Below are 13,502 nucleotides of genomic sequence, written 5' to 3' on the forward strand. Positions count from 1 at the left end.
ATAGGTGGTTTGGAAGAATTGGGCAAAAAGATCGGCAATTGCCTGATCATTATTTGCCGACGTATTACAAAATGATAGCGAGGATGGGTGTGCGGACGTTCTACGCTTACTGTTTACGAAGCTGTAAAACTGTTTAGGGTCCTGAGAAAAACGTATCCTGCATCGAGATAGGTAGTTCTTATAGCATTGAGTATTAAGAACTGAAAAGTTTGACCGAGCTAATACATAGCGAGAGTGAGAAGTAGGAGAACCCACTTCTTGAAATTTTTTATAAAGTCTTGATTTTAAGTTTTTTAGACTGGATAACTCTTTGGTAAGCCAAGGGGGTTTTCCAGATCTAGTCGGACAAGAAAGCGGGACACAAGAATCGAAAAATGTGCCAAGAGCATTGTAAAAAATGTTTGTGCCTTTTATGATATCAGTGCACAAGTACAAAGCGGACCAATCAAAATCCCTAATGAGGTTATTAAGCTTCGCAAACTCGGCTTTACGAAAGCAGCGGACACGTTCGGGCAGCCTACTCGACCGATCCAATACAGTTGGTCCTATATCTAGCGACACCTCGAAAGTAGGGTGGTAGGCGTCTTCAGGTATAGTGAGCGAAAGGGCTCGGGTTAACAACACTATGGTCGGATCCGATACAAAGCACAGATCAAGCAATCGACCCAAGGAATTTTTCACATGGTTGACTTGAGACAGGGATAGGTCAAGCAAGCCGTCAACAAAGTCATGTCGTGACATGGGCACTAGGATACTAGACTCGTTTACCGAAGACCAAACAGTTCCTGGCAAGTTGAAGTCACCAAGAACTATCAAACGATCTTTATCAGATAGCGAGGAAGAAACAGCGGTTAAAGCGGACAAGTGCTGCTCATAAATTGAAATATCCGAAGAAGGTGGGATATACGAGCAAGTAATGAATATAGCGAAAGCGGGAAGAATCAGTTTTACACACAGGAATTCCAGTTCCTGTTGAACTTGGACTGTGAAGTGTTCCGACGTGAAGTAAGAGTCCACTGCAATTAGAACCCCCCCTGCACGTCGAGACGAACGGTCCTTTTTAAAAGTTGTGTACCGACCTGCCAAAACCTCGGAACTAAGAATGTCCGGCTTTAACCAGGTTTCAGTAAACACAATAACGTGGGAAGCAAATGCAACACTATCCCGGAAAAGAATGCTGAGCTTACTACGCAAGCCTCTTACATTCTGATAGGTTACTAAAAGAGAAGTTCGTTTTTTGGAAAGGTGGAAGCAAGACGGGAAGTTGAGGAAGAGGAAGTTGAGGTTGAGGGTGGCACACTGGAAAGATTTGGAAGGGATATGGGGGGCCTATTCTTCTTCTTAACCTTAAATTCCTTCACAACCAAATGCTCCGGCCAAAATTTGGCGGAGCAAATGGTGTCAAATTGAGTTGGGGAGATGCTTATCTTAAACGAGGCTATCTCCCTGGCATAAGAGAAGTTAAATTTCTCCACCTTTAAACCCACGGCTTTTATTTTGCTTTGAATAAAAGCAATTACATCATTAGATGTGAGGTCAGGGGCCAGCCGTGAAACAAAAACTTGTCGTTTTGGTGGGACTCCCACCAGTGGTTTAGTCACCACAGGCCTAGTACCTGTGGTGGCAATATCCGGAGGTCCGGAACGTCTATTTACTGGTGGGATCGGGATAGACGGGACAACTAGCGAACTTGCGGACACCACGGACACGGACGCTGCAGACGTACTTGGCTGCACATTCTCCGAGATCAACTGCTGCACACTTGGAGTGGTCGGAGTCAGTTTTTTGGCTGCGCACGGCTGAGTGACGGCTGGCAATTGCAGATCCCGCGGAGTGACCTTTTTGCGCCTCGGAGACTCATTCAGCAGTTTTAAACCGCTAAACTGAGCCTCCATGGCTAGGAGCCGATCGTATTGGTTTTTAAAACCAACGGTCAGCTCCTTAAAGCCACTCCGCGTCTGCCTCATGAAAGCCACCATGTCATTCTCCACCGCACGGCATGCCTCGCAACTGTAATGCAAGCCATTACGTTTGGCTATAGCATCACTCACGAGGCCAGAAAATCCAGCGCATTTTGCGTGCACTACGCTGTCGCAGAGCCAGCAGGGGACATTCGGCTGATCGTGGGTGATCTGCTTCTTGCAGGTTTTTTTGGCACAGACCACAGCGTATTCCATTTTATTATTATTTATTTACAATTACTTGCAAAACAAACTGGTATCAGTCCAATGACACAATTACAATTTACAATTATTTGCAAAACAAATTGGTATCAGTCCAATGTGCCAGACAACGCTCAAAGCGGAATTGGTAAAAAGTTGAGAGCAGAGTGGAGAGCGGTTATAGCGAGAGCTACTAAACAGAGAGCGCTATTGCTCAGAAAGTTTAAAGAGCGAGAGAGAAAGAACAGTTATTGAAGTTGAGGTGATAGCGAGAGAGTGATAAAACAACAAAAGCTACCAGACGAGAGCGGACTGCAATGCAATACTCACTCACTGCAACAACACAAACACAAGCCGACGCCGAAAACTAAAAAGTTAAATAATGTTTTAACACAAATCAAAAGGCATGCCCTCGCGTAAATGAATAGGTTTCCAGATTGTTGTCTGGTTAGAAAGTATAATTAGAATTTAGTTAGGAAAACACCGGCTGTTTATTCAAAACAAAAGGAAAAAATGCGGAGCGCAAAACAAAAACACGTCTGATCACTACGAAAGATAATCGGAAGTCGGGGTAACAGGGTAAAGTCCGCATAGTCGTCTGATGTTAGACCATGTTGAGGATGTGTCTGAGGTAGGGTGTATTTGGGCTGTGAAATCAAGAATCGATTTCTGTTTAGCTTCCCTGATTGCTCTTTTGAATTTGGCATTTGCTTTTTTATATTCTATGTAGGTGGTGTTGTTTATGTCTCGTTTGAGTTTATTCCATTTATTGGTTTTTGAACTTTTAAGGATTGCTAGTTCTTTGTTCCACCAAGGAACGGTACGGGGGAGGGAGAAAGTGGTGTTCTGGGGGATGGAAAGGTGGGCGCTGTGGATTATTATTTTTTTTATTAGAGCGTTTTCCCTGTTGACGTTGTCGCTTGTTTGGGTAGTGGAGTTGAGTTTATGGATGTGTTTTTGGTAGAGGTCCCAGTCGGCTCTTTTAAGTTTGAAGGACGGTTTTGAGGTAAATTTTGGGAGGGATGGGTTGTTGAAAAGGGAGATTAGTATGGGGAAGTGGTCGCTACCGTGGAGGTCGTCTATTACTTCCCAGAGGAGTTCTGGAGCAATAGTTGCTGATGCTAGGGAGAGTGTGTTGAGAAGTGGGTGGGGGATTTGTCGTTTAGGAGGACGTAGTTGGAACGGTCTAGGAAGGTGAGCCCCAGTAGGGGTGCCAGCTGTTAAAGTCTCCTAGGACTAGAGTGGGGTCGTTTGTGGTTAGGGTTAGGACGTTATGTAGATTGCGGGAGTTGAAGGGTTTGTTAGGGGAGATGTATGAGGATATGATGTTGACTTTGGATTTTGATTTTATGTTGACACCCACAGCGTCAAAGTCGGAGTTGAGAGGGATTTGGGTGTGGGATATGGAGTTGTGTATGAGGATGGCTGTGCCACCAAAAGCATTAAGCTGGTTGTAGCTGCAGTATATTGAATGGTTGGTTGGGGTAGGGAGATAGTTGGGGTTGGATATGTGGGTTTCTTGTAGGGCAACAATATGGGGGTTATATGCTTTCATGAGACTTTGTAATTCAATGTAGTTGTTTTTGTAGACGTGTATGTTCCATTGCATTATTTTAAGTTGCATACTAGTGATTGTATTTACTTCTAAGGGGCTTGAAATGAATGTTAATACTATTGTTATTATTTAGAGATCTTCTTCGTTGTAGATTTGGTTAGAAAGGGTGTTGTTTGATAGTGACGCTAGGTTTTGTAGTTTTTGTTTTTTCGGATTTATCTTTTGCCTTGAGTGGCTTGGTGACTGTTGAGTTTGTCCTTTTCTTTAGTCCAGCTTCGGAGTTTGGTTTTAGTTATTGCCTCGAGGTCTGTTTCCATGGCCATTTCTTCTTGGGTGGGTTGCTGGATTGATTTGGATGGGTGTGTGTTTGAGTCTGAGATGTCTGCGTAGTTTGTAATTGGCCTTTTGTGTTGTGTGGTCTGAGTGTTGTGTGATGATGAAGGATGGTTGAGGGTCGGTACTACTGTTTGTGTTTTTGCAGCTATCTCGGCGTATGGTGTGGATTGGTGCGTGTTGCGTTGAAAATATATTTTTTTTGCGGTTAAGAAGTCTACTTTCTCGAAGGATTTGATAATTGCAAACTCTTTTTGCTTGAGGAATTCCGGGCATTTGGGGTCTAGTGGGCTGTGGTTGTTTTGGATGTTGGTGTTATGTTTGCAGTTGCTACAGAATTTGGGCTTGGAGCATAGCTCGTCGTCGACGGGGTGTACTTCGGAGCAGTTTTTGCAGATTTTGGGGGTTGTGCAGTATTTGGTTGGGTGACCGAATTTCTGGCAATTATTGCATTTGAGGGGGCGAGGCGTTTGGGGGCAAACGTTTACTCGTTCGTATCCTATCATGATGTGTTGGGGGAGTGTTGGTGTATCGAATGTGAGGATGATCAGACCGGTTTCTTGGAGTAAGCCGTCTTTGTGTTTGTGAATTTTAGTTGCGTCAATGACCTTTTGTGTTGTGAGTTCGCTTTTGATGACTTCTATTTCAATGTTGCGTAAATCGTTGGAGTAGATGACACCTTTGGAGGAGTTAAGGGTTTTGTGATCGGATGCTTTCACAGGAAAATCGTGGAATTTTTCGATTTTCAGGAGCTTTGATGCCTGTGTTGTTCCTTTTGTTTAATGAGCAGTGAACCGTCCCTGATTTTTTTTGACTGAGTCTACTTCACATTGAAAGTCTATGACTTTTTAAATAATGAAGGGGGACACGTTTTCGAAGGTTTTATTGTCTGTTCTGATTATTGTAATATATTTGGGTTCGAGAAACGATGATTTGTCCCACGGTGCGTGGAATTTGGGGTCTGGTGGTCGCGACATTTCAGGTAGGCTAGGGCTGACGCCCGCTGCACTAAATGGTCTAACTGTTCGTTAGGTGTGTTCTTATACCCGATACTCAAAATGAGTATTGGGGTATATTAGATTTGTGGTAAAAGTGGATGTGTGTAACGTCCAGAAGGAATCGTTTCCGACCCCATAAAGTATATATATTCTTGATCAGCATCAATAGCCGAGTCGATTGGGCCCTGTCTGTCTGTCTGTCTGTCCGTCTGTCCGTCCGTTCGTCTGTCCGTCCCTTCAGCGCCTAGTGCTCAAAGACTATAAGAGCTAGAGCAACGATGTTTTGGATCCAGACTTCTGTGATATGTCACTGCTACAAAAATATTTCAAAACTTCGCCCCGCCCACTTCCGCCCCCACAAAGAACGAAAGTCTGTGGCATCCACAATTTTAAAGATATGAGAAAACCAAAAACGTAGAATTGTAGAGAATGACCATATCTTTAAGACTGCGGAATCTGAATTGGATCGTATTATTATTATAGCCAGCATCAAGAAAACAATTTCATTTTTTCTCGCCCTGTCTCTCTCTAACACACACGTAGCATAGCCGGCTTTGCTTAGAGTAAAACATTAGCGCCTAGATCTCAGAGACTATAAAAGCTAGAGCAACCAAATGTGGTATCCACACTCCTCCCCGCAAAGGATGAAAATCTGGGGATATTCAAAAATCTCAGAGACTATTAAGGCTAGAGTAACCAAATTTGGTATCCGCACTCCTGTTAGATCTCACTTTAAAACGTATATCTCAAAATTTCGCCCCACCCCCTTCCGCCCCCACAAAGGACGAAAATCTGTTGCATCCACAATATTGAGGATACGAGAAAACTAAAAACGCAGAATCATAGATAATGATCATATCTATCAGATTACTGAATCTGATCTGATTATCAGATCAGATAATTTTTATAGCCAAAATGAACAAATCAATTTGCACTGGCTACGCAGCGCCCGACGTCACGCTCAGACTGATTTTCTGTCTCTCTCTCACGCACTTTTTGTCGTGTCGTTTAATATTAGCGGCGTCTGCCGGAGGAGAGCCATACTGACTAAGTATCGGGTATAACTGTAGAGTTGCGGTGTCCGCAGCAACTCACAGCGTTCCCCCTCGTTTTTTTGTTTTTTTTGTTAGTTTGCTTTGTGCACTTGAATGTTTTTGTGTTAGGTTTTGTGTGCTGGATTTCGGTGTGCTCGCTGCTGGTTAGATTTCGCGCGTCTTTACTTGACGGAGTATAGACTGAGACTGGTACATACGGTAATTTTCTATGATTGTAAGGTTTTGGTTTATGTTATGTTTTTTTTGCAAACTTAGCAAGTTTTGTAACCTGTTTTTTTGTGTTATTTACATCGACAACCTTGAAAACCGTAAAACGATCACCGACCAACATAATATTTTTAGCTTTTGACCAGACCTCTCTCATTTACAGACACATTGTGAAAGAGACAGAAAAAACCCCATTAAATCTATTGTTGCTCAACTCGCTCTTCGCTCTAACAAAGACCAATTTTTTCACTTCTCTTTTAGTTCTGTTTTTTACAAAGAATTTTGTCGCGAACGAAATAAAAATGATTTTTTTGCCTATATATGTGTGCTTGTTAGTGTGTTGCCCAATGCAACGATCACTTGCCTATTTGAATGAAAAACGGTGCTATAATGTGCATGTTTATTGTTTGAAATCGATTTTTCAGATATTATTGGGGCAAAATGTAGTTGGATTTCTAACTGGTATAAACTTCATTTTCATCACAAATCCTAATCATGTCTCTTCAGTTCGCAAAATATTTGCAAGTATATAAAATTATTTTACAATACATATAACACAAAATATGCAGGAAAAAAAAACACTTTTTTGTTTCAGCTCATCTACTGACACTTTTTCTGTGAGCACTGGAGCAAAAGTGTCTCTTTAAGTTGTTATTGTTAGACACGATCGTGTGTCAGCTCAACCGAAACAGATAAGACAAGCGAAGAGACAAAAAGTTTTCTGCTCAGTGAGAGAGCGTGTATGCGTATTCTTTTTTGTTTTGTCAGTGACCAGACAGCAAAGGAAAAACCCGTTCTTTGCGAGCACTCATTTTTACACCTTCGATTGTGTTTTAATTCAAAAATCTACTTGTTTGTAAAAAACAAATTTTTTTCCATGTTTCATATTTCTACATGCCTATGCTACCATATCATCCACATCATCCAGACTAAAACCCCTGAGTCTAGTATCTGTTTTTAAAACTGACTCGGCGGTAACGGACTTAGGTAAAATGAAAAATTAATACAAAAAAAAAATGAAAGAATAACACGATCTTTTTCGGCAACTCTGATTCTACGTTTACATTACTACTAAACGACTGTTGCCGTATTAAAAAGTTTTTTGTCATGGCGAAAACAGGTGCCTAATGATACGTCATCGTATCTAAATACATAGATTTAGACAAAAGTATATACTAATTTCATAGTCATATACTTAGAAAAAAATTATTTTTACACACGTTTGTGACGCTTTTCGGTAATTTTGAACGGAAGAAAATTAAAATTAAAATAGAAAAACACCTTTTTACAACCACAACTAAATTTTGTGTAATAAGTTGATTTTTTTCTTGTTAACTAATAAAAAATTCAATATAATTCAGAGGTTATTTTAAAATGAGTAATTCATTAATATCTTGTAGTACCAGACTTAGCCAAGCTGTATAAAAAATCGTCTTATTATTAAATGAGCCTCAGGATTGGTTTAAAAATTATGTTGAGATAGCATCAGAGCTGCAGCAACGTTTTGCAAATGATATTTCGGCTCAAAAAAAATCAACGTCGGCCAAAGGAGGTGTCTGTAATAACAAGGACACAAGCCACTTCTGCATAGTCAAATGAAGAAACCTCGCTTAAATTGGTCTAAAGAAAAATTAAATTGGGGTTAATCGTAGTAGTCACGAGGTATATTTTTGGATGTGTCTAAATTTAATCCAATTGGACCGGATGGTTACCGCGCAGTTCGCCGCAGAAGAGGAGAACGCTATTCCGGAAATTCCTGCATTGCCTTAACATTCGCCTTATACTATGATGTTGGGATACATATCTAAATATAAAACTGAATCGCTAATATTGATTAAGGGTATGCTGAATGAAAAAAAAGTATGAAGAAATTATTCGCAGTGAAATTGTGCCCATTATGGAATCAGTTGGTGAGAGCGAAGAAGTACGCTCTGTCAGTGATTCTTTGACGTGATTCTTTATACTATTCGATGCACCATAGCGTCAAATGTGTAATACGAGGGAATATTTATATTTCGGAAATAGGAAATAGAAACAACAATTTTTAAATAAAATGGTTTTATTGTTTTTCAATATATTCCCCCTCATGATCAATACACTTTTGCATTCGCTAGAACCATTGCTCATAGCAGTTTTTCAATTCCTTTTGAGACACCTTCAAAACATGGTTTTTGAAGTCATTGAAAAGAAGTCATTGGGTTCCAAGTCAGAACTGAAGGGCGGATCAATCAATTCAATGTTTTGACTGTTTACAAATTGACCTGATTGTCGAGATGTGTGAGAGCTCGCTTTGTCATGATGGAGAATGATTCGTGCTCGGCAGTTGGTTTTGCGAATTTCTCAGAAGACCTCCGGCAAAAAAATGATCGTGTACCACTCAGAATTGACAGTCCTACGTTGCTCTAGAAGAACAATGGCCACATGACCCATTCTCCCGAAGAAACAGGCAACCATTTGCTTCAAAGTGCTTCGTGCTCGAACAACTTCTGTTGGATTTGGCTCATCTTGAAACACCGACACGGTCGATTGCTGTTTAGTTTCCAGCTCATACGCATATATTCATGATTCATCACCCATCACGATTTTATAATCGCCATTTGAAGCACCACGGTCGAACTCTTTAAGGATTTCCTTATTCCAATCGACGCGAGCCTTGTTTTGAGCGATTGATAAGTTATAGTTTATCCAACGAGAACAAACCCTTTTTACAACTAAGTGTTCATGGAAAATGGAATGTATTGAAGTGGAATTAATGTGCAAGAATGCCTCTATCTCACGATATGTCACATGTCGATCTTGCACTATCAGTTCACGCACACCATCGATGTTTTGTGGCACAACAACTGATTTTAGACGACCTTCACGGGACTCGTCATCGACTGAACTACGACCACGATTCAATTCTGCTAACCAGCGATAATCTGTATTTTTTGATGAGGATTTCTCGCCATACAAAGAACTAAGTTCATCAACATATTCTTGTTGGGATAATCCACGTCGAAAGTTGTGAAAAATAAGCCAACGAAAACCATCTTGAAAAATTTAAATTTTTTTGCAAAATGAATTTTTTTAACTGATTGTAAACAAAGAAAACACAATTGTATGTACATATGTATGTTCTAAAAAATGACAAAGTTTATTGTGGCTTTGCCAGATTTTACGTATTGGCATTAGTATTGCCAATTCCCGAAATATAATTAGCAACCTACGTATGGGCCAAGGGGGGTGCCACAAAATATTAATTCATTTATAATTTTGAAACAAAAACTTTATAATTACGTTCGTTTGTTCTCTTTTGTAGTGACCAGACTTAATTTGGTTCTGCGCTCCGCTTCTTTTCCGTTTAATTTGTACAAACAGCCGGTGTTTCGACAAAATAATGTATTTATTAACTCCCTATTCAGTTTTTAAATCTGAAAATCAGCTGGTTTGGGTCATATCTTGAGCGGCATGTCGTGTTGGAAAGCCTTTGGACCCATTCTTGGCTACTTCCGGCCTTCCACAGGGAAGTGCACTTGGTCCACTTCTGTTCTCAATTTTTATCAACGACATATTTTTATTTATTTATTAAATATCTCTCAGCATTCAAGCTTCTGAGCATCTGCTTAATGCTGATGATCTTAAAATCTTCCGATCGATCAAAACCTTAGGAGACAGTATCATTCTTCAGCGCAACCTGGATAGAGTTGGTCGTTGGTGCCGACTTAATTCGCTCCCTCTCAACGTTAGCAAATGCTGCTTTGTTTCCTTTAGCAAGTGTGTCTTCAATGTGCTGGCCTCTTACTCTATAGATGGCAATCCTCTCTTAAAGCAGACGGAGATACTTGACCTGGGGGTCTTGTTCGGCTCAAGATTTATTTTTGCTGAGCATCTGAATTTTATATTGCCAAAAGCCTATGCCATGTTTGGCTTTGTTAAGCGCAATTCATCCCAGTTAAGGGACCCATATACGAGGCTGAGTTTGTACTCATTACTTGTGCGCTCGCGCCTTGAGTACGCTTCCATGGTCTGGCATCCCACTGGGGTCGTTCAAATTTCACGCATCGAAAACTGAAACGAAAGTTTCTCAAATTTGCACTTCAGCCTCTGCCCTTCTCCATTCCGCTGCCGTCTTATGAGTGCAGATGTAGCCTCGTGCATCTCTCGAGGATCGAAGGACCATTGCGGCTCAGATGTTTATTTATGACATTCTCGTGGGTAACGTCGATTGTCCTGACCTGCTTAGTAGGATTAGCTTCAGTGCCCCTGCCAGGAGCCTAAGGACCCATGCACCCTTTGCAGTTGATCTCCACCGGACCAATTATGGCATTAATGAGCCCATTTGTAGGGCGCTTCGACAGCACAATGCGCTGCCAGCTGCGATGCGTTTTGACTTTTGCCAGGTCGGTGTAGTTGGTTGCCAGGTTTGTAAGTGTCGGGGGACGGGCACTGGGCCCTTTACGACTCGCTTAGCAATGTGCTGCTTGAGCATAATATCGCAGGGGAGAGAGTGTGCTCTCTCTGCGTTCGTTTGCAGTGCTATAGTTGTTGTTGGTACGGTTACCCCGGGAGCACGTATAGAGAAAGTTGGAAATCTTTATTTCTAAATGGTTAATAATGGTTAAAGCAAATTATAATTATCATATAAAAGGCATTTTGAGTAGTTTAACTTTCTTTACGGCGGCATTCCAAGCTTACACGTTAAATATCAATGAAATATAGTTTAGGGCAACATTCTCTTTTTCTTATATTCTAGAAATACACAAAGAAAATTTCCCTCTTTCGAGGGTCGCAAAACACATAGCGCACATTCAGTATAAAAAAGGTAGGCTTAAATTTGCGGTCGGGCCTCCTCTCTCCCGCCTGAGGCTTGATTGGCTGGATTTACTTGGTCAGCTTTTTCATAGTTTTAATCAGATTGTGCTCATCGGCGCCTCTGAAGCGGGCAAGGCGCGTCGTGCCCCGTAGGAAGATAAATGTGGGCATGCTCTTGATCTTGTATTGATCCACCAGATCTAAGAATTTGTCCACATTGCTCTTGATGACCATCGCCGTTGTGGAGTACTTGCCGGCCATGGACTTGACGCTTTTGTCCATGTCTTTGCAGGGCCCGTACCAGGTGGCGTAAAAGTCCAAGACCACCACCTTACCCTCGGCTGCATCCATTTTCTTATGAAAGTCGTTCATGCTACGGATGAAAGCCATTTTTAGTTTTTTATGTGCTCACGATGAATTAACAAAAACTATGTGTGCAAAGAACTTTTCAGTCTCAAGGTTTTGCTCAAACGGGGATGCGTTGGCTCGACGTTAATTTTTTGGGAATTAATTTGCGGTTAAAAAATACGTGTATCTTTGGACGTTGACATGCAATGACTGCATCTTTCAAGAGGCGATGCAGTTACTGCACCGTCAAGTGGCCCGTGTGAAACGAGCAGAAGGCTGTTACGCGCGGATCCCAGGCAAAACGCAGCCCTTCTCCCGCCCAACCGACCGAGGGGCGCTGCCGCATAACGCGCGGCGCGTAGCCAAGCCGAACGCGAGCATGCAGGAAAAATAGCTGTTAGACTAACATTCGAGGAAAATTAGCACTAAACTTACTAAGAAACTAAGCATGCAATCAAAATACAAATACCACTACAATTACTAATTACTAGAAAGGTGTGTAAGGATTAGTAATTTAATAAGAGGAAAAGAATTAGTGGTGGATATAATATGGTAGAGGGAATTATAATCCGAGCATAAGACCCTAAACGGTTCATGCAAGGAATAATTCGATCTACAAAGTGGAGGGAACAACGGTATAAAATTTCTGGTCAGTCTAATAGGAATCGTGAAGTTTATGCGGCTCAACAGATCAGGGCTGTCTATGTCACCCCTGATCAAGTTGTGCATAAATATCACACCAAGCATTTTTCTACGGTTAACTAAGGATGGGAGGTTTACTAATAGTAGTCTACTAAAGTAAAATGGGAGTCTTACACCCGCATCCCAGTTAAGGCCCCGCAGAGCAAAGAGTAAAAAGTTTTTCTGTACTGATGCTATACGGTCCTGGTGTACTTTGTACTGAGGGCACCATATTCTAAGCCGTATTCTAAGATCGGACGAACAAGCGAGGTATAGAGAGTCTTTGTTATATAGGGGTCGTCAAATTCCTTTGACCACCTCTTTATAAACCCAAGCCCGCCCATGGCCTTATTTACCATGGTAGAAATGTGTTCGGAAAACTTTAACTTGGGGTCTAACATAACACCCAGATCATCCACCAGGGTAATTCTCTCAAGAGAACCACCAAATAGGGTGTAGGGAGCCAACAAAGGGCTAGAACGATGAAATGTCATAACTTTGCATTTCGAGGCATTAAGGTGTAACAAGTTTGCACAACACCATGACTGAAAGTTATTGAGATCGGATTGCAAGCGAGAATGAAATGAAATGTCCTTGTACTGGACACAGAGTTTAACATCATCCGCATACATAAGTACTCGAGAGTATGTTAATACTGAAGGTAAGTCATTAATAAAGAGTGTGAAGAGTAAGGGGCCTAGATTAGATGGCTGCCCTGTGGTACTCCCGAAGAAACCTTTACTGGTAAAGAGAGGGAGTTTTTGAAGAGGACTCTTTGAGACCTGGAACAAAGATAGCTAGAAATCCATCTCAGGAGGTTGGGCGGAAACCCTAAAAGGTCAAGTTTATGCGCTAAAAGGGAATGGTTTACAGAGTCGAATGCTTTACTAAAGTCGGTGTAAATAACATCCGTCTGTAAGTTACCTTGAAAGCCTTTAATAATGAAAGAGGTAAACTCTAACAAGTTCGTGGTGGTTGATCGCCGCCTTATAAATCGATGCTGAGTTGGAGATATAAGTGACTTGCAGAGATGTTGAAATGCGGAGTTAAAACCTTCTCAAACATTTTGGGAATATCGGGTAACTTTGTTATACCTCTATAATTTTTTGCGTCAGACTTGCTACCTTTTTTATGGAGAGGAATTATAAACGATTCCTTCCAGATCGGGGGGAAGCAAAAAGAATCGATGGACAGGGTGAATAGTTTCAGCAAGGGTCCACACAGAGCCTCGGCGCAGTACCTGAGTACACAACTTGGAACCCCGTCTGGACCCGATGAAAACACCGGCTTCACTAGTCGAAGATCATGAAGTAGGGAATATTCATTTAACAAGGGACTGAAAATGCCGTTCGACCTCGGTAATCCGTAT

The 13,502-nt window shown here is 41.5% G+C and overlaps 2 protein-coding genes across 4 annotated transcripts in view; one reads left to right on the forward strand and one right to left on the reverse strand.

The window, feature by feature from the left end:
- LOC117188125 (transcription-associated protein 1) overlaps nt 1-13,502 on the forward strand; it is a 156,151-nt gene that overhangs the window by 31,358 nt on the left and 111,291 nt on the right. The window lies entirely within an intron of this gene.
- LOC117187726 (thioredoxin-1-like) lies at nt 11,174-11,494 on the reverse strand. Its single transcript, XM_033390507.1, has one exon. It carries the CDS (start codon nt 11,492-11,494, stop codon nt 11,174-11,176), a length of 321 nt encoding a protein of 106 aa, XP_033246398.1.

Source organism: Drosophila miranda, chromosome 3, assembly GCF_003369915.1.
Source record: "Drosophila miranda strain MSH22 chromosome 3, D.miranda_PacBio2.1, whole genome shotgun sequence".
NCBI classification, from domain to species: domain Eukaryota; kingdom Metazoa; phylum Arthropoda; class Insecta; order Diptera; family Drosophilidae; genus Drosophila; species Drosophila miranda.

What these genes read in the sequence shown, in the direction of transcription:
- LOC117187726 (XM_033390507.1), bottom strand. Translation starts at nt 11,494, where the DNA reads ATGGCTTTCATCCGTAGCATGAACGACTTTCATAAGAAAATGGATGCA.